The following is a 22,156-nucleotide window of genomic DNA, read 5'->3' as shown; positions in this document are numbered from 1 at the left end:
ATCAGATAGGAGGGAGAGTATCCAGCACATGGAACATGACTTTATTGTGGAAATTGTTAAGAAACAATCTAGGCCAGCCTGACCAGATGGTGGCACAGTGGATAGAGCATTGGACTGGGATGCCGAGGACCCAGGTTCAAGACCCCGAGGCCGCCAGCTTGAGCACGGGCTCATCTGGTTTGAGCAAAAAGCTCACCAGCTTGGACCCAAGGTCGCTGGCTCCAGCAAGAGGTTACTCGGTCTGCTGAAGGCCCGCAGTCAAGGCACATATGAGAAAGCAATCAATGAACAACTAAGGTGTTGCAATGCACAATGAAAAACTAATGATTGATGCTTCTCATCTCTCCGTCCCTGTCTATCCCTCTCTCTGACTCTGTCTCTGAAAAAAAAAAAAAAAAAGAAACAATCTAGGCCAGGGGTCGGGAACCTGTGGCTCGCGAGCCATATGTGGCTCTTTTAATGGCTGCATCTGGCTCACAGACAAATCTTTAATAAAAAAAATAATGTTAAAAATATAAAACAGCCTGACCAGGCGGTGGCTCAGTGGATAGAGCATCAGACTGGGATGCGGAGGACCCAGGTTCGAGACCCCAAGGTCGCCAGCTTGAGCGTGGGCTCATCTGGTTTGAGCAAAGCTCACCAGCTTGGACCCAAGGTCGCTGGCTCGAGCAAGCGGTTACTCGGTCTGCTGAAGGCCCGCGGTCAAGGCACATATGAGAAAGCAATTAATGAACAACTAAGGTGTTGCAACGAAAAACTGATGATTGATGCTTCTCATCTGTCTCCATTCCTGTCTGTCTGTCCCTATCTATTTCTCTCTCTGACTCTGTCCCAATAAATAAATAAATAAATAAATAAATAAATAAACAAACAAACAAACATAAGCCTTGGCCTGGTAGTGAAACAGGAAAAGTATCTGTGTTCATGTTGCCTGTCCACTCAGCCCAATAAGAAGAGACAGGGTGTAAAGCCAGAAGCCAGGGCCAGAGCCACTATCTAAGCAGCCCGGCCCATGCAGGTTCGCATTGGATTCGGACAGTCGGTAAAGAAACAATGGAGCCGACCTGACCTGTGGTGGCGCAGTGGATAAAGCGTCGACCTGGAAATGCTGAAGTCGCGGTTCGAAATCCAAACCTTTAATCCAATATACAAAATAGGGAAGTCTCTAATACAAAGTCACTTCTCTGAGGCATGATTGGATTGTACCGCCCCACATCAAAAAGGGTGGGAAAGGCTTAATCCCAAAACCAAGCCCCAGGCTACAAGGATCCTGCCTGCCCCCAACACACATTAATATCACCTGGGCAACGGCCTCCACGTGGGCAGCGTCATCTTTAACAAAGTGAGCATAATATATTTTATCTGCCCAACACAGGGATTGAAACTTTATGGGCGTTTCATTCAGATGGCTAGTGATCTAGGAAGATGGGGAGGTCTGACCCAAAAACCATCTTAACACCTCGTCTCAGCCAACCCTTTTATAGGGGGAAGAAATGGATAGGTAAGGGGTGTGGAATTTAGGTTAAAGTTAATTAGATCAAAGTTGCAGTCCAGGCCTGACCTGTGGTGGTGCAGTGGGATAAAGCGTAGACCTGGAACACTGAGGTTGCCGGTTCAAAACCTTGGGCTTGCCTGGTCAAGGCACATATGGGAGTTGATGCTTCCTGCTCCTCCCCCTTCTCTCTCTCTCTCCCCTCTAAAAATCAATAAATAAAATATTTTTAAAAATGTTGCAGTCCAGAGATTCTTTTACCATTTTTTTACCTGCTGACTAGTAATTCTTTATCTGTGTCTTGTCAGTAAACATTCCATCCTTGGAGCATAGGGACTTAGATACCATTTTGTTTGTGGATTTCCTGGGCCTGAGGCACAAAGGTGGATTGCTTGAAGCCTTGTGAAGTCACATAGACCAATTCATGTATCTAACAGCAGGAACAAAGCTTTTTACTTGCATTAATCATTAATCCTACTGATTATATCTAGAAACTACTATTTACTAAAGCTAAATTTCTAACTCTTGAGTTCCTCTTTCATTAGCTCAGTTGGTTACAATGTGTCCAGATATGCCAAGGTTGTGGGTTCTGTAAGGCAAGTGGCCACGGCCAGGGCCACCATCAGAGCAGCCCAGCCCATGCAGGTTCGCATTGGATTCGGATAGTCAATAAAGAAACAACGGAGCCACAAACTGGTGGGCCATCATTTTTAATTCTAGCTTGCACCCGGCGGGCAAGTAAAAACATACACTGAGCTCCAAAACCCACTCACATTCAGTGCTCACAAAGCCACTGACTTATCCGAGTTTCCTAGAATCAAAGGTTTCTAGCTCACCAGCCTTATTCTCCTCAGTTCCCCATCTCCTTCCTTATCCCAGATACAAACTCTGCACAAATTGGCATCTCACTCAGCACTCTGCCATCTTGGCTGCTTCTCCTGGCCACATGGCCTCTTTCTGCTCTCTGCTCTGCTCCCTCTGCTCTCTCATGCTAATCATCCCAGGAACCAAGAGAGCAAGCTCCCGTTCTGCCCCATTTTATAGTGTAGATTCAAAACCTTTAATCCAATATACAAAATAGGGAAGTCTCTAATACAAAGTCACTTCTCTGAGGCATGATTGGATTGTACCGCCCCACATCAAAAAGGGTGGGAAAGGCTTAATTCCAAAACCAAGCCCCAGGCTACAACGATTCTGCCTGCCCCCAACACACATCAATATGACGTGGGCACCTCCACGTGGGCAGCGTTATCTTTTACAAAGTGAGCATAATACATTTTATCTGCCCAACAGGTTCCATCCCTGGCCAGGGCATATGTAAGAAGCAGCCAATGATTGCATAAATAAGTGGAACAGCCCTGGCTGTTTGGCTCAGTGGTAGAGAGCACCGGCCCGGTGTGTGGAAGTCCCGGGTTTGATTCCAGGCCAGGGCACACAGGAGAAGTGCCCATCTGCTTTTCCACTTTTCCCCTTCTCCTTTCTCTCTATCTCTCTCTTCCCCTCCCGCAACCAAGCCACCATTGGAGCAAAGTTAGCCCGGGCGCTGAGGATGGCTCCATGGCCTCGACCTCAGGTGCTACAATTGGCTCCAGTTGCAATGGAGCAATGCTCCAGATGGACAGAACATCGCCCCCTAGTGGGTTTGCTGGGTGGATCCCGGTTGCATGCCAGAGTCTGTCTCTCTGCCTCCCCACTGCTCACTTCAGAAAAATACACACACACATACACACAAAAAATGGAACAACAAAATTGGTGTTTCTCTCTTTCTCTCTAAAATCAATGAATACAAAAATGTTTAAAAACAAAAATGCATGAATGGATGAGGCCATGCCATACAAACTATCCAAGTTCTAATCTAGAGTCCCTAAATGCCCCAGGGATCAGAGTTAAATGAAGCAAAGAGACTTTCAGCAGAACTTACTTTTTCTAAAAGATCCCTACCTCTGGCCTTGAGGCTGGTTTTACAGGCTGTGGCCTTTGGCTAGTTTTGCAAGGTTGCAGATGTTCCCAGAATGTTTTCCCCTGAATTAATCATACAGATAAACATTGTAAATGAGTTTGTTTCACTGCTTTGTTTAACTGCTAGGCTTCCCCTCCTCCCCATATCCTGGCCAGAAGGTAATCTTGCCTTTAAAAGCTTGCTCCTGAGTGTGTTTGGGGCTGTGAGTTTTTGAAACGCTAGTTCCCTGGTTGGTTGCTGGCTTTTGAAATAGATTCCTTACTTGACTACTTAATTGTGTGGCAAACGTCTGTTTCTTGCTGTTCCAATATAACAAGAGGAGGTCAGAGTAAGGGCCAGAGTTAAGGGCGGGTGGCTCTGCTCCTTCTTAAACTACTTTATCTCTGTTTAACTCTAGTTACAAGCAGCAACACTAGATTCTGGGTACTTCTCAAAAATGGGGTACCTAAAAGCTTTAAAGAAAAGTAAGTTTTCACCATCTTTATGCCTAAATTTCTAAGTCTGATATCCCTACTGGCCAAATGCAGAGCTAAGGAAGTGGAGGGCTATGTTTCACACCCATTTTGAAAATACAACATTCTGCTTTTTGAAGAATGCCAGACTTTCATGTGTTACATTACAGAAACCTGAACAGGGAGGGTTAACCAAATACCATTTGGACTTAAAGTAGTTTGAAACCTTCTAGCAAGCCCAGTTTTACTGTCCTGGAAATGCAGAAATCTGCATTCTGGACTCAATTCAAGATGGCCTTTTGGCTGCAGTCCCAAAATTTCAGTATTTCATTACGCAAAAACCTTCCATTTAAAAAATACTGCAGTTCCAAAACAAACAAACAAACAAACAAACAAACGATATTGCAGTTTCTTAGTCTTCTTCCTATAAACTACACATCCGTGGTATGGTTAAAATATTCATTGTTCATTAAGGAGTGGCTTCCAACTTGCAACCTGACATTGCACACAGCAAGGGGTCAGAGATGACCTGATAGTTTTTGCAAAGCCTGAGTTTCTTGTACCCGGTACTCTTCGGGGCATCTTTAAATTTTTTCAGATAAAAACTAGGCATCATTTATTACAGGGTATTTTTATGCGAGATAATGATGAACCGAACTTTATGGTCCAGGTGGAACAAACGTCTTCAACAGCTGTCCCAGCACCTGGGACCTGACGGCCGCGCCCACATCCGTCCCCGCCCCTCGACCCCGCCCACCGGGGGCTAGGGTCTCTCCGCCGGCCGTCCCAATGAGGCTCCAGCCCCGCGGAAACTTCCGTCCTTGGATCCAGAGGGGGAGGTTTCACGGGCGGCTCCGGAAGTGACGCAGACGTGCACCCTCCATTTTGTGGAACGCCGGAGCAGCTAAGTGCGTCAGTTGTGGAGAGACGTAGACGAGTTGAGTTCTGGTCTGTGGGGAGGCAGACGGCTCCGTTGCAGACTACGGACCTCTCTTGGGTCTCTGCTGCCAAAGATCCTGTCCGGTAGGTGAGTGGCTCGCTTTGAGGGAATGGCTTCTCGGATCGAGGCTTCTTCATGCCCAGTCAGATCGCGAGTGGCCAGGGCTGCTCTCTTTGCGGAGGACGGCGTCCAATGAGCGCAGTATATTCGAGGTGGGCGCTGGGGCACGTCTCCCTTTGGGTATTGTTTGAGGGGAAGTGAAGGTGGAAGGGTGGTCGTGGTTATGGTCGTTTTCACAGAGGGGTTTGTGCCCCTCCCTGCCTTTTTATTTTTGCATTAGCTGAACCCCTCGGGTGTCATTCGGGCTTTCTGCGGGCGGGCATGGTGACTCCAAAAGCGGTGGAGTCGGGGGAGGAGACGGGAGAAGGGAGTTTGGCACGCGCAGCTCTCCCCAGGGCTGACTCCGCCGCCGCCATTTTGTGGCTGCCTAGCGTCCGCCAGCCGCCTTCTGCGCAGGCGCGGCCGCGGCGTCGCGAGACTCCGGCTTCCACCCGCTGTGACGCACCCGGGAGGCGGCGACGCGCACGCGGCCCGTCGCCATTGGGCTGGCCTTGCGGAGGGCGGGGCCGGCTCCGCCCGCACTTCTCGGCCTTTCCTAACTGCGGCAGATGGGAGGGGGCCAGAAGAGCCAGGGAGAGTGTGAGGCTGCGCAGTTCCAGAGGCGGCAGTGGGCGTTGCGGTTGCTGCGTTCTGGGCCCAGGGAAGGATCGTGTTGAGAGCCGAGTTTTAATTTTGTCTGCAAGGGACCTGGCCTAATAAGAGGCACTCTTGGCAATCTTGTGTATTACATCACCCGGTAAACATTTTATTTTATGCCGTTCATGCCTTTGAGCCCTTGCCCAGGTATTCCTCCGACATTCACCGGTATTCCCTCAATTGGATTATTTTTGTAACAGGAAGTGATAGCCGGGCATCATGAGCGGCTGTCGAGTTTTCATTGGAAGGCTCAATCCGGCGGCCAGGGAGAAGGACGTGGAGAGGTTCTTCAAGGGCTATGGACGAATAAGAGATATTGATCTGAAAAGAGGCTTTGGTTTTGTGGTAAGTATTTGGAACTAGTTGGATTATCTGTTAAGTTGGTAAGAATTTTGGTAAGCAACGTTTTTGATCTTACTGAATCCAGGTAGAGCAGCTTTAGAAAATGTTATTCATCCGTAAGGCAGTGAATTTTTTTAAGGAATAAAAGAACTTCGCAGGAAAACCACACCTGGTCACTTGTTAATTCGGCTTTTTATGTATGTGGTGTTGTCATTAGGATACTTTTTTCTGCATTTGTTACGTGGTCTTAGTGCTCTTAATATGTTACAGAATATATTCTTTAAAAAAAGAATTTTTTTTTAAATTTATTAATTTTAGAGAGATGGCAGGAGAGAGAAAGAAAGAAGGGGGAAGGAACAAGAACCGTCAACTCCCATATGTGCCTTGATCGGGCAAGACCAGGGTTTCGAACCCGCGACCTCAGCATTCTAGGTTAACGCTTTATCCACTGCGCCACCACAGGCCAGGCCTTTTTTTTGTTTGTTTGTTTGTTTTGTATTTTTCTGAAGTTGGAAGCGGGGAGGCAGTCAGTCAGACTCCCGCATGCGCCCGACTGGGAGCCACCCAGCATGCCCACCAGGGGGCGATGCTCTGCCCATCTGGGGCATCGCTCTGTTGCGACCAGAGCCACTCGAGCGCCTGGGGCAGAGGCCATGGAGCCATCCCCAGCGCCCGGGCCATCTTTGCTCCAATGGAGCCTTGGCTGCGGGAGGGGAAGAGAGAGACAGAGAGGAAGGAGAGGCGGAGGGGTGGAGAAGCAGATGGGCGCCTCTCCTGTGTGCCCTGTCTGGAAATCGAACCCGGGACTCCCGCACGCCAGACAACGCTCTACCACTGAGCCAACTGGCCAGGGCCCCAGAATATATTCTCAAAGTCATGTTAAGCATGCCTGACCTGTGGTGGCGCAGTGATAAGGATAATGCAGGCACCTGGAATGCTGAGGTCCTTGGTTTGAAACGCTGGGCTTGCTGGGTCAAGGCACATAGGAGAAGCAACTATTACCAGATGACGCTCCCACTCTTCTCCTTTCTCATAAATAGAACTCTTTTTAAAAATCATGGTTAAGCATATTTTCTTCGTGCTTATATTTTAGGAATTTGAGGATCCCAGGGATGCTGATGATGCTGTGTATGAACTTGATGGAAAAGAACTCTGTAGTGAAAGGTGAAAATCTTACTTTCAGTTTTAGAATTCGCTAGCATTGTAAAATAGAGGAGGCTGCATGTGCTGGAATATTTTCCTAAGTAGCTCTTATGTAGTTTATGTGGATACTGAAGACTTTTTCCTCCCTATAGGGTTACTATTGAACATGCTCGGGCTCGATCTCGAGGCGGGAGAGGTAGAGGACGCTACTCTGACCGTTTTAGTAGTCGCAGACCTCGAAATGATAGACGGTATGTGATGGTGGAGGGCTGCTTGGAACAATCATTACTATTACTGCACGAGTATTGAATGATTAAGAACCATTGGCAATAACTGGTTCTGGGAGTACTAAAAAAGTCGGTTCTCTCATTCTTAAGTCTGCTGTTCTGTTAAGTCTATATAATGAATCAAAACAATTCAGAAAGCGTTGATGAAATCATTTGAATGACTTGTCATTGTCATATCTGATTGCTTAACTTGCTCAAAGTTGAACAAAGTACACAATGCTGTATATCTTCTGGTGTGAAAACTCGTTTTCTTCCTCAGAAATGCTCCACCTGTAAGAACAGAAAATCGGCTTATAGTTGAGAATTTATCTTCAAGAGTCAGTTGGCAGGTTTGTAAAAAATCAGTTTTGAGATATTTCAATGTGGCTTTTTAAAAATTATTGGAATGGGTAGCTAATGTTTTATTAACATTTTATTAAAAGTAGTTCTATTTTTAATTAAATTAATGGATTTAATTGTAATTTTAAATTTTAATTAAATGTAATTGGGGGATGTTTCAAACTTTTAATATTTTAGTGATCAAATGTAAATGTTTTGAGGATATTTCTCTTGTTTTTAAAATCAATTTTAACCAAATATTAAACCCTTTATTTGCCAGCCTATCTGTGTCGTTGGCCTTATGACGAGGAGTGCCTGTGGGTTATCCTAATCGTTGTCTTGGTCACTCTTGGTTGGGCCTGGTTGACTTTGCCAGTCAGCTCCTACAGTGATCAATTGGCCACCTCTAGATCTGTGTTTGCCGGTCTAGACGTAATCGGGCACTTACTTGAAGTGCAAAGTTGCAGCGATCCCAGAGCGCTGATAACGTGATCTGATCCCTAAGTTGAGAGCTGTCTTCCTGTAACGCTTCCGAATAAGAGGTCCTGGTCGAAAGAGTTCAAAGATACGAAATTAGTTGGTCGTTGGTCGTTGGAATCCTGATCGCAGTAAAGTGGTCCTTGGTAACTGCACAAGAGTAGAACGTGTCTGCATCCGCCAATAGTCTGCTAATAGGGAGGGCTGTGCGATAAAAGCTTCCCTCGATTGGGTAGTGTCCTTCAAATGGGTGGCGAAGAGCCAGTCGGGCATATGTCATGAAGGTTTCTTCGACCGATTAACGGTTCGCTGCTTGACTAGCCTAGGGAAATAATAATAAAGGTAAAGTAAACTTTTTTAATGGCATATGGGGCACAAAATAACTGGTGTCTTGTAAATGTTCTGTTTTTAAATATAAAGTTTCTACTTAGTCTTTACTTTAAAAATATGTATTGTTCCTTTTGTTTGTTGTTTTTTTTTTGTTTGTTTTCCTTTTGTATTGAGCTCAGTATAGACTAATACTACTTAATGTTAAAATCTGAATTTCCTTCAGCATTTTGCTTAAAAGCAATATGCTATTAGCTTATTTCGTGCCCTGACATAATTTTTGAATTCTGATAGAATACAAGTGTGGTAAATACCATGTTTGTACTTTATCTAACATCTTCTCTTTCAGTAGTCTTGTTTTTATACTATGTTGTTGTTTGTGTGTCCCGTTTCCTTTTCTCTGCTTAACACAATTGTCTTGTGTTAAGGATCTCAAAGATTTCATGAGACAAGCTGGGGAGGTAACCTTTGCAGATGCACATCGACCTAAATTAAATGAAGGGTGAGTATGTACTGAAAATTATAAACCTTTTAAAATATCTTGGAATATATTTTACTGTGAAAGTTTCTGGGTACTTAAAATATGCGCAAGCTCTTGGTTCTCAGGTGAGTTTGCTTCCCAGGGGACATTTGGCAATATTTGGCATCTTGTGGATATAGGCCAGAGATTTTGATAAAAATCTTACAATGCACAGTAAAGCTCCACACAGTAAAGACTTGGTCTGGCCTAAAATGCTGTAATGCCACTTATGTATGAAGAGTTAACTCTTGATATAGCAATAGCAAAAGGAACATAGAAAAGGTACTTAATCTAGAGTTCTGTAGTTTGTGAGACTAAGATGTACATAACTTGACAATATTTTTCCCCCCATTGTAGGGTGGTTGAGTTTGCCTCTTATGGTGACTTAAAGAATGCTATTGAAAAACTTTCTGGTAAAGAAATAAATGGGAGAAAAATCAAATTAATTGAAGGCAGCAAAAGACACAGGTATCACTCTAGTATTTTTAATTCCGAGTTTTACTGGATTTGTGGGGACTGCTGCTTATGTTGTATTTTGCTTTCTTCCTTCCTAGTAGGTCACGAAGCCGGTCTCGTTCACGGACCAGGAGTTCCTCTAGGTCTCGTAGCCAATCTCGTTCTCGGAGTCGCAAGTCTTACAGCCGGTCTAGGAGCAGGAGCCGGAGCCGGAGCAAGTCCCGTTCTGTTAGTAGGTCTCCCGCACCTGAGAAGAGCCAGAAACGTGGTTCTTCAAGTAGATCTAAGTCTCCAGCATCTGGGGATCGCCAGAGGTCCAGGTCCCGGTCCAGGTCCAGGTCTCGGTCTCGGTCCCGATCCCGATCAGTTGACAGTGGCAATTAAACTGTAAATAACTTGCCATGGGGGCCTTTTTTTAAAAAAAACAAAAACAAAAAAACCCAAAACCCCACAAAAAACACAAATTCTCAAACCATACTTGCTAAAAATTCTGGTAAGTATGTGCTTTTCTGTGGGGTGGGATTTGGAGGGGGGTTGGATGGGCTGGATATCTTTGTAGATGTGGACCACTAAGGGGTTGTTGAAAACTAATTGTATTAAATGTCTTTTGATAAGCCTTCTGCTCACATTTTTGTGAATGTCTGAAGTATATAGTTTGTGTATATTGACAGAGCTCTTTTATAACTAAAGCAAATTAAATTTTTTTGTACTAGAAAAAATTGAACATTTTGGTTCTTGGTTATTCAAGTATGTTAATTCAAAATTAGTTTAATGTGTCAGTTAAACTAATTAATAGCTTTGGGCAATTAAAAGAGCTCTAAATTTGCTTGTACATAAAGGCTTAATTTGAGTTTTCCTTGTTAGGGTTAAGGGTGTGTCTTCCCACCCACCCTTTAACAGCTGCCTGGCAAAGACAGAGCAGCTGTTTGTTAGTGATAATAAAAGATTATAAAACTGATTTTGTGTCTCTGAAGGATGTGTGCTGTTTACTTCTCCCTCCCCATTTGCATTCAACACATTAACAATTTTTTGTAGATAATCCAGAAGTAAGCCATTTGCTCAGGTTTATTATTTTATTGGTCAGAGAAGTCTGTGAACTGTTTAAAACAATGGTTAACAGTCATCCTGAGTTTCCTTTGTATATGACCCTCCCCTGCTCTTTCCTTTTGTTACCTGATGATTCTGTTAGGTTATTTATGCTTCTATAGTCAAGAGGACAGTTGGAGAAGTAAGCTACATACCGTTGTTTTCTGCCTATCTTAAAGATTGTAATACAGTTTTGATAGAAATCATCGCATAAAAGTATTTTTGTTTAGACAAGTGCACATGAATGCTTTAAAGGAGTTCACGTGGGGAAAACAGTAGTAAAAACTGCCTAGGGTTCTCTATCCATTTTGATTGTGTTAAGAGCTTGCTGCTACCTGCCTGAAATGAGCTGTATTATTTAAAGGAATCTCAGGCTGATGAGACTTGAGTCCTCAATTTGTGTGCTAGATTAGATAAATATTTGGTAACTGAAGAGCATTCACTTAATCTTTAAAGCTACTTACTGTATAATAGCATTTTACTGGAGGAAATGGCCAAAGAGGAGTTAGTAAATGGTCTGGAATTAGAACCTAGAAAGTCTAGTCCAGAATCCCCAAACCACTCATTGCAGTATGGACTTTAAGTTGCATTTGATTTCTTCCAAAGTGTGGGGCTTTTCTAGGAGAAATCTCTAGGGCAGGCATCCCCAAACTACGGCATGTAGCCACCTGAAGCCATTTATCCAGCCCCCTGCAGCACTTCTGGAAGGAGCACCTCTTTCATTGGTGGTCAGTGAGAGGAGCACTGTATGTGGCGGCCCTCCAACAGTCTGAGGGACAGTGAACTGGACCCCTGTGTAAAAAGTTTGGGGACCCCTGCTCTAGGAGATGAATTTTAAAGTAGTATATTGGTATGAAGGTTACTTCTCTGTATCGAACACTAGAACTCTGGCGATAAAATAGTGAAGCTGATTCCAGGGAGAATTTATGTGATACTTTGAGCACTGGCTTTAAAACGTTAGACCCTAGTTTATTGTGGTTTTTGGAAGGCTATGCAAGTCAGCTAAGGAATTACTTATCAAATGAGAATGATTCCCCCTTGGGCTTTTGAAATGAGTGGTATGTTGTATGTACTTGGATGTTTTACCAGTTCTATTTCCGATTTTTTCCCTCCCCTCTACTGAATAAGTAAATATAAATTGGCTTACTGATTAATATTGCAAATAGATGACTATAGTGAGACAATAAAAATAAGACCTTTCTTGAAACAAATGGTAAGACTGAGTTGGTCTGAACCAATAAGTTGCCTTCATTCTCAGATCCAGGACTGGAGAAGTCGGGAGTGTAGGTATGAGCCTAAGCTGTTTTAAGACCAGCCTTTGCAGGGCATAGTACGACCTTTGGGTTCTGTAACTATATTCCTTTCATCTAGTACTCTTAAGCAAGATTTGAGGGTAACTTTTTTTTTCTTTTGGCCTGGAAATATATTTTTTAAAGTGTAATTTGGTGTGCAGTAACAGTTTCAGATTTACAATAGAGTGATTCAACAATCATCTGTGACTAAGAAGACAACATAGTATTGACTATAGCCTCTATTTTTCACCAAGGGCAATCAATGTATCTGAAGTCGCAGCCATTCCATCCCTCAAAAAGCTAAACTTGTTCTTACATTGCTTTGTTGTACTTAAGTTTTCTAGCAGGTGATGTCCACTATATTAGAGAACATAATTTGAACAGCTAGGGCATAATATGTAAAAACCATTTGATCTGTGGTGGTTCAGTGGATAGTGTCAACCTGGAAAGCTGAGGTTGCTGGTTTCAAAACCCTGGGCTTGCCCTGTCAAGGCACATAGGGGGAAGCAACTACTATGAGTTGATGTTTCCCACTTGTACCCCCTCCCTCCTCTCAAAAAAAAAAAAAAAGGTAGACAAATCTGCATTTTTTTTTTTGTATTTTTTTTTTCTGAAGCTGGAAACGGGGACAGACAGACACTCCCGCATGCGCCCGACCGGGATCCACCCGGCACGCCCACCAGGGGGCGACGCTCTGCTGCAACCAGAGCCACTCTAGCGCCTGAGGCAGAGGCCTAGGAGCCATCCCCAGCTCCCGGCCATCTTTGCTCCAATGGAGCCTTGGCTGCGGGAGGGGAAGAGAGAGAGGAAGGAGGGGAGGGGGGTGGAAAAGCAAATGGGCGCTTTTCCTATGTGCCCTGGCCAGGAATCGAACCCGGGTCCCCCCCGCACACCAGGCCGACGCTCTACCGCTGAGCCAACCAGCCAGGGCCACAAATCTGCATTTTTAATAGGGTGATTATGTCCCGAATTTATTTTTGAGAGAAAAGGGTGAGAAACATCAAGTCATAGTTGCTTTCACGTCCGTTGTACATGAAGCTGCTATACCTACCGACTGGGACCATGCCAGTGTCCCCTTGCTCAACCAGTGAGTGCCCTTGGGCTCTACCTGGTGAGCTTTGGAATCATGGGTAATACCCATGCTTGGCCAATTACCTGGTGATCCCATGCTCAGAGCCGGCGGCCTCAGCATTCCAGGTCGATGCTTTATCTGCCGTGCCCCCACTGGTCAGGCCTAAGTCAGTGATTTCCTAAATTTGCACTGGTGCTGGGAATATTGATAGTCCTGGATGTTTGTTAGATTGATGCCCTGAAATTGTTATGGTTTCAGTTGTATCTAATAATGATAGGAAAGTCACAAGTAGCATGACTTGTGGCACAATGGATAAAGTGACCTAGAATGCAGAGGTCGCTGGTTTGAAACTGCGCAGTTAAAACCACTGTCCTGAAACAAGGTTGTAGGTTCAATTCCCTGGTCAGGGCACACACGGGAAGCAACTAAAAAATGGAACAACAAATGCTTCCTTTCCCCCTCCCCTCACCTCCCTGTCTCTAAAAATTAATAAAAATTAGCCCCTGGCTAGATAGATAGCTTGGTTGGAGTATCGTTCTGGAGTGCAGAAGCAACTACTATGAGCTCCCTCCTCTAAAAAATAAGTCTTAAAATCACACATAGTTGGGCATGGTCAGCTGTTGACAAGGTTAAATTTTTGTTCTTTAATCTTTGACCTGACTCTTGTTTGCACATGAGTGATATGCAAAATATTTACTTAAAAGTTCAAATTTTCTCCAATGAAATTTAAATTGTAATTTGAGTCTTTTCTTTAAATTGAGAAATAACTCATTTTGGCAATATCTTAAAAACAATTTTGAGGAAGCATATTGAACTGACGGCATAGAATATTAGTGAAACAATTCTGTTGATTTTTATATTGTTGCTTGGATTTTTCTTGTTCAAATTTTTCCTCTACTGGGGTTATATTCTTTTGTTATGGCTGAGTGTGTCAATTTATCTGGCCTAATTGCTTTTGCGTTTTATCATGTCTGCTTTTGTATACTGTCATGTTTTAGGAGCCTTAATCCCAGTAGTGATGCCAAAAGGGAAGGAATGGGGTCTGAATTTTTAAGGTTATTAGGACTTCTGAAATCTAATTCTATAGCTCTTGAGCATTTTTACTCAGAAACCTTAGGGCAGGATTTGGGCATTTGATGTTTAAGAAAAATCTTGACTAGTTGAGAAATCAAGCCCCTTTTATGTGCCTGTCAGACACTTCTAGAGATGCAGGTGCAAAAAGCAGTTTTGCTTTCCTTCATAGGGTTGTCATTGAACAAGTCTTGACTTTTTTTTAAATGTGTCAAATTGTAAAGCTGGAGAGTGAGGCTTTTAGGGTGGACACCCTTCTCTGTCCTCCAAGGAGGGTTTTTGATGATCCTGATTGTGTTGGAAGTGTTGGAGAAAGCCTCAGACACTGGTGTGTGCTCCTCTCCTCTTGCTGTAGTTGACCACACACTGTCCTTCTGAATCGCCTTCTGACCTGAATCCAGGCCACTGGAGATAGGCGAAGCTGTTTAAGGGGAGCACTCCTCTTTGTGGGTGCCATTTCCCAGAGCTGCTGGAGTGGTTTCTTCAGTTTTGGCAACTGTGTAGATCACTTTTGTTTTATCTGTAAAATCGAAAAGGGTTATGGTTGCGGAGGGAGAGAGAATAGTTAATACAAAGGTGGTTCAATCTGGAAGATAAAAGTGCCAATTTACCCATAGGGTGGGCTCTTTTTTTTCTCTGTACTCTCCTATGACAAATCTGGGAGGAAAGATTTGCTTTCCCTCAACATTCCTAAGGTACTCCACTTGTCACAGAAGGTCTAATAAGCAGACTTGCTCCGTTTCCAACTTCTGTGTACATGCTAAACAATAGGGAGCTGAGTTTAAGCAAGGTTATTGACTGCATTTGGGGAACAAAGCCGAGTCAGGGAGGAAAGAGCTTTAAGGAAGTCTTCCAAGGTGAGTTTCCATGCCCCTCCCTGTGTTCATGTTTATTCTACGTTTCCTGGCTGCGTGGTTGTGTGAGGAGCTGTGAAGATGGGAGTCAGGGTCTACCTTTCCTCTTTCCCCATCTCTTTAGGGGTACAAAAACTTGACCGAGTCTCACCCTGAGCACAGCTGCTTGGGCCCTTAGAGTCCATTAGGTCCAGAAAGTAAGGGGTGGTTTCACTTAGTTTTGCCCTAGGGTGTCTTCTGAAGTGCGTTGTGGCTGAAGTTCTTTTTAGGTCTTGAGTGCCGAAGACCCATTATGGCCCTGTGAGGGCACTCCAGGTCTTTCTGGAACTAAAACTGGGAACCTGATTGGTTATTTTTTGAATAAGCACGAGTCTAGATTTCTTACAACTCCTGTGGTTTTGAACCAAAGCTCATAAAATGGTTCTGAAGTAACGGTCAACTATTTACTGGGTTCATTTTGGCTGTTTGATATCCAAGATTATATTTTAATTCACTGTAAATCTGCATTTGCCTACTAGAGGATCATGTCACCAGAGGAAGTTGCATCTTTTTCCTAGGGTGTAAATCAGTCCCTGAGGTCTAGAAAAGTTTTGAAGGGGCCCTCAATTAAGTTTGTGGGAATAAGAGTAGAAGGATTGGAGTGATTAAAAATACACTGATGTTTGGAATATAAAATACTGAAATATGTTACCAAGTAAGGTTGAGTTTCCTGGTTTGGAAAAGATGGAGTTAAAGCCCCACTTTGAGGAAGGGACTCAACCTTCTTGAGTTTTTTTTTTTTGTATTTTTCTGAAGCTGGAAACGGGGAGAGGCAGTCAGACAGACTCCCGCATGCGCCCCACCGGGATCCACCTGGCACGCCCACCAGGGGGCGATGCTCTGCCCCTCCAGGGTGTCGCAATGTTGCGACCAGAGCCACTCCAGTGCCTGGGGTAGAGGCCAAGGAGCCATCCCCAGCGCCTGGGCCATCTTTACTCCAGTGGAGCCTCGCTGCGGGAGGGGAAGAGAGAGACAGAGAGGAAGGAGAGGGGGAGGGGTGGAGAAGCAGATGGGCGCCTCTCCTGTGTGCCCTGGCCGGGAATCGAACCTGGAACTTCCGCACGCCAGGCCGACGCTCTACCACTGAGCCACCCGGCCAGGGTCCCCCTTCTTGAGTTTTGATTATATTTTGAAGAGAATGAAAATGATCTGAGCCTCTTAGAAAATAGGTGCTAATTGGCTATTTATTCAGTAGTAATCAAGTTAAGGTATAAATCAGATCAAACTAGATTATTGTGATAGCTGCTGTTTTAATAAGCTTTAACTTAAATGTTCATTACTGTGTAACCAGAACTGGAATTTCTGTTTTAGGGTTCAGGGTTATTGAGCTGCATTGCCTTTATGTTTTTTCTCATACAAGGGTGTGAGTGGTGCTGGAGCTCAACCTAGTCCTAAAGTACAGACTTCCTGAATTGTGAATAGGGGCCTTTCACACAACTAATAAATACCTCACAACTCGAATGGCCAAGACAATTCTGTTCTCCTGAGCCCTAACATGGTCTCCTCAATTAAAGCAGCCCAAATGGCCTCTCCATTGGAACATTGGAAACTGCAGTAAATGAAGTGGCCTTGGCTCTCTGAGGTCCCTTCGTATTTCTTGATGCTACCTGGTTCCTAGTAACTTGATAAGAATTATAGCTTCATCCAAAAGGTCCTTGCCAGGAACTTTCCTCCAATGTGGAAGCAGGTCTCCAAGGGGAATAATTCAATACTCACTCTTGGAAGGCTTGATTTTCTCATAGCACCGAAAGAGGACAATTAGGAGAATCCCTTCTCCAAGCTGGCAAATCATGTAGAGGAGAGGAAAGAAGAAAAGTGGTCCAATGACTTCAGGGGGGAAGGTCACATTGAGGATGGTAGAGCAGAGTTGAATATTTTGGCATCCAGTCTCCATGCTGACAGTACGTCTGCACCTGTGTAGGTTAAGAAAAGCAACTCTATGTCCTCACAGTAGAGGCAGGAGTGTGCAACCTTCCATATCTCCTCCCTCCCAGATACTGGAAGAGCCAATAAAGTCCAAGACGGGAAGGTAGCAGTGTACCAGGGTATGGAATGCATGTGGTTTCAATAACTGAAGATGTGTCTTACAATTACTAATCCAGCCTTATTATCTTGGGAATCTACAATTCATTCGCTTTTGTAGGATTACCAATTTAAAATTTGGAGACATGTCCGGCTGGTGAGGGATGAAAGGAAGGGGTATCACTCATTGGCTTGTTATATTGGGCTTATACCCAGGACAATTACAGTTTCAACATACAGGAGAAGATTGAGGGGTTGGGACCTTGTCTGCATGTTTCTGGCTTGGATATCTTTAACTCCAAAACGTGATTATTAAAAATGAATAAAAAACTTGATTCAGCCCCATTTATCTGTTTTTGGAATATATTCTCTTGGTTTTGCTTTTCATTTTATGGATTAAAGAATGGGATGGTTACATTTAATGAGTATACATTTAATTCATTGAATTGCAATTAGTTCGTTAAAATAGCTGTTATTCACTAAAAGCCCTGAGAGCTATCTCGGCACATTATGAGGAAGACTGCTGTGGTGGTTCTGGATGCTGGGTCCATTATGATCTGTATCACTGTCTTTGTGAAGTTTATAGTGAGTGGTCATTGGCAGCTTTTTGACTACTGTATCACCATGTGTGACATCCTGTAGTAATTTGTTCTTTATTAACATGTTTTAAAAAATAAATGATTCTTATTTTTTAAAACTACTTAAAAAATGATTTTTATTTTTTAAAACTAAAAAATTTTACTTTTCAATTACAGTTGACATTCAATACTATTTTATTTTTATTTTTACAGGGACAGAAAGAGAGTCAGAGAGAGGGATATCTATAGGGACAGATAGAAACGGAGAGAGATGAGAAGCACCAATCATCAGTTCTTTGTTGCAACACCTTAGTTCATCGATTGCCCTCTCACATGCCCTCTGACCGCGGGCCCTCAGCAGACCGAGCAACCCCCTGCTCAAGCCAGCGACCCTGGATCCTGGATCCAAGCTGGCGAGCCTTTTGCTCAAGCTAGATGAGCCCGCACTCAAACTGGCGACCTCGGGGTCTTAAACCTGGGTCCTCCGCATCCCAGTCTGACATGCCATCCACTGCGCCACAGCCTGGTCAGGCTCAATACTATTTTATATTAGTTTCAGGTGTACAGCATAGTGGTTAGGCAGTTATATAATTTACAAAGTGACTCCTTGATAATTCTAGAGCCCACCTAACGCTACCATATGTAGTTATTACGTTATTGACTAGATTCTCTGTGCTGTACTTCACATCCCTGTGACTATTTTGTAACTGCCAATTTGTACTTAATCCTTTCCCCCTTTTCACCCAGTCCCCAACCTCCTTCTTATCCAGCAATCCTCAATTGTATATATATATATTTTTTGTATTTTTCTGAACCTGGAAACGGGGAGAGACAGACAGACTCCCGCATGCGCCCGACCGGGATCCACCCGGCACGCCCACCAGGGGCGACGCTCTGCCCACCAGGGGGCGATGCTCTGCCGTGACCAGAGCCATTCTAGCGCCTGGGGCAGAGGCCAAGGAGCCATCCCCAGCGCCCAGGCCATCTTTGCTCCAATGGAGCCTTGGCTGCGGGAGGGGAAGAGAGACAGAGAGGAAGGGGGGGGAGTGGAGAAGCAAATGGGCGCTTCTCCTATGTGCTCTGGCCGGGAATCGAACCTGGGTCCCCCGCACGCCAGGCTGACGCTCTACCGCTGAGCCAACCGGCCAGTGCTCAATTGTATTTTTAAAAGTTTTTTTGGGAGGGGGTGGGAGGCGAAGGTTGCTAGGGTGCTACTAATGTTTAGACTCCTGCATAAGCATTTGTCCACTATGCTTGAAAAGAGCAAAAGTTCCTGAAATGTACTGCTCTGTATTAGACAGGGTGCTTGATGCTCCCATACCGTGCTTGCAAAGTTACCTGCTCCACTCAAGTAGCAGCTGTTTGTGAATTGAGCTGTCACTTGATGGTGTCCTTGTCAAAGCAAAAAAAGGAGGAAAAAGTGGAAGAGGAAGAGTATGAACAACACTTGTCATGATGACATGGAGATGGTAGCTTTAGCTACAAGGAAGTTGGGCAGGAGACGGAGTCTAGGCTTTGAGGGAGCACTTTACCATGAGTTGTTGCTCTTTGGATGGAGAGATGCGGTTGGTCTCTGGATCAAAGTTAATCTCCCATTCAATTCCTGCCCAATATATCTCACAGCCCAGGGCCCCTTGTTTAGTTGATGCATTTGGATATATTGCTAGGAAATTGCCTTCCCCAGATCTCCTCATCCTTTTCCTGAGAGACCAGGACAAGAATGAGGCCCATGAAACAATGAGACCTAAGTAATACCTACTGTCCATTGAGGCGGAAGAGAGCGGAGAGCACGTAGCCCAGCAGGAAGCCGATGAAAGGCATCAGGGAGGAGGTGGCCCACAAGTGGGGTGTCATGACAAACATAATGCTCTTGCCCACATTGATGACAGAGAGCACTATGATGACCACACTGAGCAACAGTAAGACGATTGTTCCTGCCTGTGAATGAGGACAAGAAGAAAAAGCAATTAGAAGGGTGATAGGGATAGAGGGGTAGGAGTAGTGAAGCAGCAGTGGGCGTAAGTGGTTGAAAACATTTTTGATTTAAAAAAAACGTGTTTGAAGTGGAAGGGAATACAAAAGACCTTTATTTTCCATCTTGGATTTTTTTTTTTTTTTTTTTTTTTTTTTTTTTTTGTGACAGAGAGACAGCTAGGGACAGACAGGGAGAGAGATGAGAAGCATCAATTCTTTGTTGCGGCTCCTTAGTTGTTCATTGACTGCTTTCTTATATGTGCCTTGACCGAGGGTTGACTAGCGGGGGTTGAGGGGCTGCAGCAGAGCCAGTGACCTTAGGCTCCAGCCAGCAACCATGGGGTCGTATATGATTCTGCGCTCAAGGCAGCAACCCCATGCTCAAGCTGGTGACCTCAGAGTTTTGAACCTGGGTCCTCTGTGTCCTAGTCTGATGCTCTATCCACTGTGCCACCGCCTGGTCAGGCACAGTTTTTGCATTTCTATGTTTCTAATTCATGTTCCAACTGCTGTGGTCATAAAATATCACCTGTGCCAACTAGTTCCTATCCCAGGATAGGAAGGAATTTCACAGGTCTCATCAATAACCACTGGCTTCAGGTTTTATTGAAAGATTATTAACTGATGAACTGCTCAGTTCACTCTTGCATTTTGAATTGATTTCTCCTTTTGGATTCCTGTCTCTTGTTGTCTTCTATCAAATGACCAAATAGTTTTTGACGCCATCAGAAGAGTGTAATGGATAATGTAGGGGGCATTGGGCTGCAGGAAATGTCCACGAATCCAGAAGCCCTTTTTCTGTGTGTGGGCATTCACTTTTATGCCCTTACTCTCGTTTTCCCACTCTGGGGGGCTGTAGAGTGGTGATGGACACAAACATTGCTGTGACCCTGGTGTGAAAACTGGCTCAGTTGGTCTCAGGGTATGTCAACTTTGGTGAGTCACTCAACCTCTTTGAGTGAGGTTGACAGACCTGCCGTGTAAGAACCACTCACTAAATTATAGCTCCTATTATTACTCATAGGTGAAGGAGAGGATATTAACATCCTAAGGTTTCCTGTCACACTCAAGCCTGCCATCTGTGGAAATCTCATGTTCACAACCTCCTGCTGAGACAGGAGGCCATAGGTAGTCACTTCTCCATAGGTCAATTTATTTTTTTTGTACCACCTGACTTCACTGGCCTGTCATTGATGATTGAAACTGTGATGCCACTCCCATCAGCTTGACTCAGGAGATGTTCTGGCCCAAACTATTCCCACAAAGGTAGCCAACACAGCTTGGTGAATGACCCAATTAGTCGCATCTTCTCATTTTAGGAGTTTTCAGAATTACAGGGAAGCAGGAAGAGATGCTAATGTTAAAAGACACAAGAGGCCTGGGAGCTCCAGAAGCCACAAGCTGCAGAAGCTATGTGACGAAGGAGTCTGGTCAGTTCATCAGCACTGGGTATGAGAGAAGCATAGGTGGAGGGGTGGAGTCACTGTAATGCCCGGACCCTTATTAAAGAGCAGTGGATGGCTTATGGTAAAAGCGGCTCCTGGTAGTGCTGTATTCAGGTTCATCAACCTTCTAGCCGCAGAGCCTTGAATAAACCCCTGTGTGGGTGAGATGAAGGGTTGCTTGAATTGCCTTTCCAAACGGGCAATCTCTGAACTTGTATCTTGGCATATCTAAGTATGACCTACCACTAGAAATGTAACTGGTTGGACAGAGTTTTCCAGTTTTCTGCCAAAACCAGTTTTCAGGAGTTGGATAATTTTTATTTGAAAATCTCTAGGAGGGTTTCATGTGCAAAGAGGCTGGGATGACCATTGGCTCATTTTTCTGCTTGAAACTTACCTTATTTTATGGAAATGGGAGATGAAGGATGAACACAGCCCACTAAGAGCCATAAAAGTACGGAAACCTCAGAATTAGCCTCGTGACCACACGTTTATCTGTATCCTCACTGGGGTGATTTCTGTTTGGGAATATTTGATAAATGAAGCTGCTGACCCTGGAAGCTTAGCCATGCTGAATTGGGTCTCATGTATCCCTGTGTTTTGCGGGTCACCTTTCATACGATTCTTTGATACTGGTCTCTTTCTAGTCCAGGTGCACTGTAGCCCTTTCAGTGTTCTCTGGGGTTAGTGTGACTCCATTTTCACTGTGGAACTGAGCAGTGGATGTGCAGCACAACAGGAATGGTAGACTGACTGATTATCTTGGCTCTGCCAGGTAAGTTCCCTGGGCCTCAGTTATTCTACCTGTAAAATGGGAGTAAGGTAGGAAACTGAACTTCATCTTGAAGGACTTTCCAGCTCTAAAATCTGATATTTTTGCATCCTTAGAACGCTATCTAAAGTTATTCTGAAGTAAAAAGGAGGCATAAATTCTTATATCAATTGCACTCAGGGTTCTAGTTATTTGTTTTCATCTGTAAAATGAGGAAAGGTAGAGAGTTGCATTAAATCATGTCAGGGGTCACCACATTTTTATATTCTGTTATTTTTTTCTTTACTCCTACACCCCCACAAACTATCTTGAATAAATGCAATGATGGACACAAACACATTGTTTTTGTTTTGTTTTTTTTCTGCTAGTGTGTGGGAGAGACAGGACTTGCCCTGATTCCTTTCTTTATTGTCAGGCATCGGCTGCAGGGCCACTGTGATGGGTGCTGGACATGGCCCATCACATGGACATAGCACCTCTC

General features: G+C 44.3%; 2 protein-coding genes across 6 annotated transcripts in view; one reads left to right on the top strand and one right to left on the bottom strand.

Annotated features, from left to right (window-relative positions):
* Positions 1 to 4,777: 4,777 nt before the first annotated feature.
* SRSF5 (serine and arginine rich splicing factor 5) lies at positions 4,778 to 10,428 on the top strand. Of its 4 annotated transcripts, none has more exons than XM_066341415.1 (8): positions 4,778 to 4,931; positions 5,801 to 5,945; positions 7,036 to 7,106; positions 7,238 to 7,336; positions 7,632 to 7,701; positions 8,923 to 8,996; positions 9,372 to 9,482; positions 9,569 to 10,428. In XM_066341415.1, exons 2-8 carry the CDS (start codon positions 5,820 to 5,822, stop codon positions 9,852 to 9,854), a joined length of 837 nt encoding a protein of 278 aa, XP_066197512.1. In that variant the 5' UTR covers positions 4,778 to 4,931; positions 5,801 to 5,819; the 3' UTR covers positions 9,855 to 10,428. The 4 variants fall into 4 exon arrangements, with proteins under 4 accessions (XP_066197512.1, XP_066197513.1, XP_066197515.1 ...); XM_066341416.1 differs by having other exon boundaries at positions 4,781 to 4,927; XM_066341418.1 differs by having other exon boundaries at positions 4,929 to 5,056.
* Positions 10,429 to 11,380: 952 nt separating this feature from the next.
* Positions 11,381 to 22,156, bottom strand: part of SLC10A1 (solute carrier family 10 member 1) — a 32,844-nt gene continuing 22,068 nt past the window's right edge. For both annotated transcript variants that reach the window (XM_066342499.1, XM_066342500.1), the window contains exons 4-7: positions 19,244 to 19,422; positions 16,601 to 16,797; positions 12,783 to 14,511; positions 11,381 to 12,429 (exon numbers count right to left, since the gene is read on the bottom strand). In XM_066342499.1, the coding sequence (XP_066198596.1) occupies positions 14,417 to 14,511; positions 16,601 to 16,797; positions 19,244 to 19,422 (471 nt within the window). In that variant the 3' untranslated portion in view covers positions 11,381 to 12,429; positions 12,783 to 14,416. The remainder of the gene's footprint in view (positions 12,430 to 12,782; positions 14,512 to 16,600; positions 16,798 to 19,243; positions 19,423 to 22,156) is intronic.

The sequence above is a fragment of the Saccopteryx leptura genome, chromosome 6, assembly GCF_036850995.1.
Source record: "Saccopteryx leptura isolate mSacLep1 chromosome 6, mSacLep1_pri_phased_curated, whole genome shotgun sequence".
Classification (NCBI taxonomy): domain Eukaryota; kingdom Metazoa; phylum Chordata; class Mammalia; order Chiroptera; family Emballonuridae; genus Saccopteryx; species Saccopteryx leptura.
Note: the sequence above shows the minus strand (reverse complement) of the source record. Positions and strands in the feature narration are given on the sequence as shown.

What these genes read in the sequence shown, in the direction of transcription:
- SRSF5 (XM_066341415.1), top strand. Translation starts at nt 5,820, where the DNA reads ATGAGCGGCTGTCGAGTTTTCATTGGAAGGCTCAATCCGGCGGCCAGG. An exon ending in AAAGAGGCTTTGGTTTTGTG is followed by an intron (nt 5,946 to 7,035) that starts GTAAGTATTTGG and finishes CTTATATTTTAG; the next exon opens with GAATTTGAGGATCCCAGGGA. An exon ending in AGACCTCGAAATGATAGACG is followed by an intron (nt 7,337 to 7,631) that starts GTATGTGATGGT and finishes TTTCTTCCTCAG; the next exon opens with AAATGCTCCACCTGTAAGAA.